The 6172-nt window shown below is 59.9% G+C and overlaps 1 protein-coding gene across 4 annotated transcripts in view; it reads left to right on the forward strand.

Annotated features, from left to right (window-relative positions):
* Nucleotides 1–6172, forward strand: part of R3HDM4 (R3H domain containing 4) — a 10580-nt gene continuing 4408 nt past the window's right edge. For 2 of the 4 annotated variants that reach the window (XM_040629791.1, XM_040629794.1), the window contains exons 1-2: nt 1–148; nt 4561–4648. In XM_040629791.1, coding sequence (XP_040485725.1) covers nt 66–148; nt 4561–4648 — 171 coding nt within the window. In that variant the 5' untranslated portion in view covers nt 1–65. Of the gene's footprint in view, nt 149–4560; nt 4770–5097; nt 5223–5692; nt 5817–6172 lie in introns of all 4 variants that reach the window. The other 2 variants (XM_040629792.1, XM_040629793.1) reach the window with 2 other exon arrangements.

Raw genomic sequence — 6172 nt, forward strand, 5'->3', positions numbered from 1 at the left:
CCCGTCACTTCCTGCTCGGTCGGGAGAAGGCCTTGCCAGGCGGCGGCGACAACAGCGGCCGAGGCATGGTCGCGCTGGAGAACCCGGAGGGCGGCTCGGAGGAGGCGGTGGCGGCGGTGGGAAGCGCCCCGGGCGGGCGGCGGACGCTGTGAGCGCGGCGGGGCGGGCGGGCCAAGCCTCCTGGGACTCCAGCACCCCCTCCCCTCCTCTGTCCCCTCCTGTTGGGCTGCAGCCCCAGGCCGCCCCGCCCCTTTTCCTTGAGGATACCCCGGACCGCGGTGGGGGTGGGGGTGGGGGTCTTTGTAGTCACCCGGGGAAACCCCATCCCCGACACGCCCGAGTATTTGGACAGAGGGGGCACACCTTTGCATGCCTCTGGGGCCCAGAGTGCCCCTCCACCTGGTGCCCGGGTATTGACTAGCTCTGGGGGTCTCATGGCCTTGTCACCGGCTCAGGTGCGGTGGTGCCGCTGCGCGCTGTGTCCCCGGAAAAGGCTTTGGTGTTGTTCTGGCTATTTACCCACAAGCCGCTCTTCTTGTCCCCAAGCTGGGTAGGCACCCCACTGCCAGTCCTGCCCTTACCTGTGAGATTGTCAGCCCCCCATCTCCTGAGTAGACGGGGCTCTTTGTTCATATCTGAGCACCTGACAGGTTAACGTGTGGGGTGCTTAAAAACCCCGGTCAGCAGGAGCGGAAGACCCCGGCGGTCTGGGGCAGACTCCTGTTTCATCAGGGTGCTCCTGTAGAAACCTGAGCCATCCACCCTGTGGGCCTGGTTTGTGGGGGGCAAAGAGATCGCCGCCCCCTCCGTGTGCTGGCCCAGCCGCCTGGGCAGTTTATGCCACCTTCTGTGCCTCAGTTTCCCCATCTGTAAAATGAGATGTAATAGCGGCCTCTTCTCAGGATGGCGGGGGGAAGTCAACAACCCTGTGCAGGCAGAAGGGAGCATCCGTTTCTTTGTTTTTGTTTTAAGATTTTCTTTATTTGACAGAGAATGAGCAGGGGGAGGGGCCGAGGGAGAGGGAGAAGCAGTCTCCCCTGCTCCCCTGAGCAAGGAGCCCGATGCGGGACTCGATCCCAGGACCCCGAGGTCATGACCCAAGCCAAAGTCAAAAGTTTAACCAACGGAGCCACCCAGAAGCCCCCGGAGCACCCATTCTTTAATTATTATCTGACACATCTTATTATTTAATTTGTTTCATTATTACTTTTATTATTATCTGGTTGTTATTTCCCCCGGGCCTTTACCCAGAAGCCGTGTGGATCTCTACAGATGTGGGTATTTACCTTCTCTTAAGGGGCCTTACCCATCCAAAGTGGGTATCAACCTGCCAGTGGGTCCCCACTGGTGCACCCCGGTGCTCCTTCACCCCTGTGTGTCCCCGGGGGTGGGGTGCGGTCACTGCTGGGGGCCCTGTCGGCCCCACCCCAGCCTGAGTCACCTCTCTGCTCTGAGCCCTCCCCCCTTGGTTTCCTGCTTCGGGAAATAGGTTCCTCTCTTGCCTGTTCCTGGGGGAGGGGGCTGGTGCCAGATAAAATATATTTTAGCCCAAGAGAGCTGGTGTCAAAAGGCCTCATTTCAAAATCTGCAGGGAACAGAATTGGGGGAGGCAAAGGGGACTTTTCTCCCCAAACTCAACCTGATTTAACAGCTGTTTCTACCTTGGGCCTGTCCCCCTTCACTGGGCACAAGCAACTTTCATGATGCAGACATTTCCCGAGTCCTGTTGGGTCCAAGAAGCCGAAGGTGTCCCATCTGGGTCCCCAGATTCCCCATCTGTAAAGTGGTCTGTTTGGGTGGCCTGGGAAACAGCTGAGCTGGCCCTTGGGCAGGTTCTGGGGACACTCCTGTGTGTAAGTGTCTGGTGTGGGAGGGTGAGGGTTAAGCAGTAAACAGACACATGGACCAGCTGATCGGGCTGGTCAGGAGCCGGGTGGTTTCTCCCAGGAGGTGACATGTGAGCAGAGACCAGAATGTGCTGAGAAAGTATACTTGAGGCAGAAGGCTCAGCAGGTGCAAAGGCCCTGAAGTAGACTGTTCCTGGGGGGTTTGAGGCCCAGTGAAGGGGCCCCTGTGTCTGGAGCAGAGGACCCTCAACCTTCATTACACATCTGATTTGCTGGGTATTTGTAGGCTGCTGCTTCTCTCCTGCCTGCTTCTGCTGTCCTCTTCCTTGAGGGGGGGGTCCAGCCCAGCAGTTGGCCCTGGAGGCCACATGTTTCTTGTCTTCTGCTGGAATTTGGTTGAAGTCAGCAAGCTTGAGTTAGTGGTGGGATTCGATTTCCAGTGCTCAGCTCAGTGCGTGAGGCCCATGAGAAGGTGGGGAGCCCTCCGAAAGCCTGTGGAGCGAGGCACAGACCCCTGTGTTCCCGGTGCAGGACAGGGCGGGGCTGGGCCTTGCGTGAGGGTTCTGGGGAGCCATGCATGGTGGTGGAGCAGGGGAGGGCCCAGTTGGGTTTTAACTAGCAGGTGGGTGGGCCCAGAGAAGCAGGAGGGCTGAATGGTTCAAGGAGAGTGTTCCCGTTCAGACCAGGTTCAAATCCTGGCTCTGCCACTCTCAGGAGGTGATGGGGAAGCCCCATTTGTCAGAGCCCCACGTCCCGAGGGCTCAGCCCCACTCTGACATCTCCTGATAAGTCCCCCCGGATGCAGACTCTGTTATCGGCCCCAGCAGGCTGCCGTTCTGGACTCTGTCCAGCTGCCAAGGTAGAGACACAAGCACTGGGGCACTGGGGAGGCCGTGGGTGAGCTGGGGCTCGCGGTGGGGGTGCTCAGGCCTCAGGGAGGCAGCCCTCAGGTTGGAGCCAGCCTCAGTCATCGGCTCTGTGCTGCCTTCTTTGCAACAGTGGGACCTCAGCTGAGGGCCTCTGTGCCTCAGTTGCAACTCCGTATAATGGGCATCAGCATAATATCACCAGCCTCCTGGCATGATAGTGATGGTGAAAATGAACATTCAGGCCAGGGACGGCGCTGTGATCAACAGCGTGATGCAGAGGGTGAGCTCCCCATAACGGGAAGAAACCAAGCAGGCTGTGCCTGAGTCAGTGGGGGAGGGTGCCTGTCCTGGCCCTCTTGGCTCTGAGTGCCCCCTTTCTAATCCACGGGCACCTGCAGAGGCCGTTTTTGTCTTCACTTTGAAGAGAGTGAGCTGAGGACCCAGGTTACACAGTGAAGCATCCTAGCTGGGCTTCGCACTCGGGCTGAAATTCCAGGGTGTGACCCTGCCTCTGCCTGTGGCTCCTGTTGATGGGACTTGTTCATGTGTGAGTTTATTCCTGAGGCAACAGCACGGGTTTTGGTGGGAACTGTTACCCTCTGAGCCTGGGGCCGCTCACCTGCTCCGCTGTGACGTCGTCAGGCAGTGCCGAGTCTCGTCAGCCTGTTCTCTTTCCCAGCTGGATGTCATGGCCCTTATACCTATAGATCCTTAATGCTGGGGGCGCTTTACATATGTATAGACCCTGAGGAGCCCTGGCTTCGTTCTTGGTCTCCACTGTCCTAGAGTTTCACGGTTTGGAGGGGCGAGGCCACGCTTCCGTTTTTAGTTTGTGTCCTGGGAACTTTGGGTACTAGGAAAGTTTGGGGGGTATTTTGAATTCTGGGCTCTACTCAGTCTTGGAATCGTGGGATTTTTTGAGAACTGATCCTGCGTACCTGGCATGGCTGTGAATGTCTGCGTGGGGATTACCGTGTCGTGGGCGAAACAGTGAAGTAAAACGTACGGCCATTCGGAGTCTGGGGGAGCGTGCACCGGGCAGGGGGCGCAGCCCATGCGGAGGTCTGCAGGGGGGACTGTGGCGGGCACACTGGAGGGGCGGCAAGGAGGCCACGTGCTCTCAGCCTGCGGTCTGGGGGTCGTCGGGGGGCTGGCCAGGACGGCCAGGAACTCCTTGCCAGGACATTTCCATCTAGCGCCCCCTCCTGCTTCCTGGGTCTGCAGGTGACGTCCCCAGTGGGAGTCCTGGCCAGGCTGCTAATCCATCTCCACCATTAATGCCATTTGCTCGGAGGAGGACAGATTAGTTCCGAGGGGGCCACTCCAGCCCTGCCTCTGGGCACATTTCAGGGGGCCTCCAGGGACTTGAGGCACATGGGCTCGGGCATCACCTCGAACCCCTGGAGGCTGTTGCTGGCTTTATCTGCTGCCGGCACGGGAGGTGCTCCGCTAAACCCAGTCTCTTGAGAAACTCCCAGAGGAGGGCGGTGGTCAAATCCTGGAGACTCTGGGTCCCACCAGCTTGCACTTAAGATCTGGAAGTCTGGGGGAGGGGGGAGGAACTTTTCTTGGCCACCCACCCACGATGTGAATTTGGGGAAGTGTCTTCTCTTCTCTGGGCCCCAGTTTACTAATCTGTCATCACAACTGTACGGACCTCCTGGGTGATGTGACCAGGAAACAAAATGAAATTTGAAGGGTCTAGGGTTCCACAGAGCTCCCCGTTGCTGAGGGAAACCAAGCAGGTGATGGCTATGGTACAGGGGCTGTAGTGGGGTTCTGCCTGGAGGTCCTGGCCTGTGTCGGCCCTGAGGCCTGCCTCCCCACCCCAACCCGGCCCACAGGCCCCTTCCGGGCTGCCTGCCCGCTCTAGCTGGCTCCCAGGTGAAGAGGCTGTCGGCCTCCAAGCGGAAACAGCACTTCATCCACCAGGCTGTGCGGAACTCAGACCTCGTGCCCAAGGCCAAGGGGCGGAAGAGCCTCCAGCGCCTAGAGAACAGTGAGCAGGGCTTGGGGCCACCTCCTGGGGATTCCTGGGGCTCACACGAGAATGGTGTGTATGTTGGTATTATCTGTTGCTTTTGCCATGAGTCTGGCCCTGAGCTGCACAATGCTGGGGCTGGGCTATGAGGAGCTCTGGGCAATGGGGCTTGGGTTTGCAAAGATGTCCAGGAGTTCAACAAGCCAGGGAGAAGTAGGTGTTCCGGAGGCGGGGGCTGGATGATTTCTGTGCCTTCTGGGAAAGAGTTGGAGCGCGGGGTCAGGGAGACTGCTGTGAGCCAGAGGGTAAAGGCCCTAAATGCAAAGGCCAGGGGTTTCTATGGAGACTGGGGGGCCCCAAATGCCACCCCCCAGCCCAGAGACCATCTGTTTCCATCTAGCCCAGTACCTCCTAACCCTGCTGGAGACAGACGGGGGCACAGCTGGTCTGGACGATGGGGACCTGGCCCCCCCGGCAGCACCCGGGATCTTCGCAGAGGCCTGCAGCAATGAGACCTACATGGAGGTGGGGCTCCCGTGCCCTCCTCCTGCCTCCCTCTGCTCTGGCCACTCTGGCTCCTCTCTTGTTCTTGCTTCCACTGCCACACCTGGCCTGTGCTGGTCCCTCCCTCAGGAGCGCCAGTCTGCACCCATCCCCCTCCAGTCCCCTGATGAGCATCCTCTTTGTTTCCCTCGGGGTCCCCAGACCAAACCAGAACTCCCACCGCACTCCAGAACTTTCCCGCACTCCTGATGCATCTGCCCGTGATTGGGAACGAATGAGCCCACTGGGGGCATATTTGGTCCGTGTTAATCCCCCGCCCGACAGCCGGGTCTGTGGGTACCCCATAAACTCTTGGCCAGCTCGGTGGGCAAGTGTGTGTACGAGGAGTGTGTCCATCCGCTTTGTGGCCCTCTGTGCCCATGGGCTAAATGGAGAACCTGGGGCTGGAGACCCGCAGTCATTAGCCTCGGTCCTGCCTGCCTCTCTTCTAGGTCTGGAATGACTTCATGAACCGCTCTGGGGAGGAGCAGGAAAGGGTTCTTCGCTACCTGGAGGATGAGGGCAAGAGCAAGACGCGGAGGAGGGGGCCTGGCCGCGGAGAGGACAGAAGGAGAGGTGTGAGCCTAGATGGGAGGTTGGAGGAACCAGAGGAATAGGGGGGTGTGCCCGGCTGATCATGTTGTGGGCGGGACAGGGATAGGTGGGGAGGAGCCTGGCATGTGGGCGGTGCCCTGGGGACGGGTGGGGAGGAGCCTGGCATGTGGGTGGTGCCAGGGGGACTGGGGGGAGGAGCCTGGTGTGGGGGCGGTGCCTGGCAGTGGGGAGGAGCCTGGTGCATGGGCGGTGCCCCAGGGGATGGGTGGGGAGGAGCCTAGCACGTGGGTGGTGCCGGGGGACTGGGGGAGGAGCTTGGTGTGGGGGCGGTGCCTGGGGTGGGTGGGGTGGGGCCTGGTGTGGGGGCGGTGCCTGGG

The sequence above is a fragment of the Ursus maritimus genome, unplaced genomic scaffold (assembly GCF_017311325.1).
Source record: "Ursus maritimus isolate PB19 unplaced genomic scaffold, ASM1731132v1 scaffold_14, whole genome shotgun sequence".
NCBI classification, from domain to species: domain Eukaryota; kingdom Metazoa; phylum Chordata; class Mammalia; order Carnivora; family Ursidae; genus Ursus; species Ursus maritimus.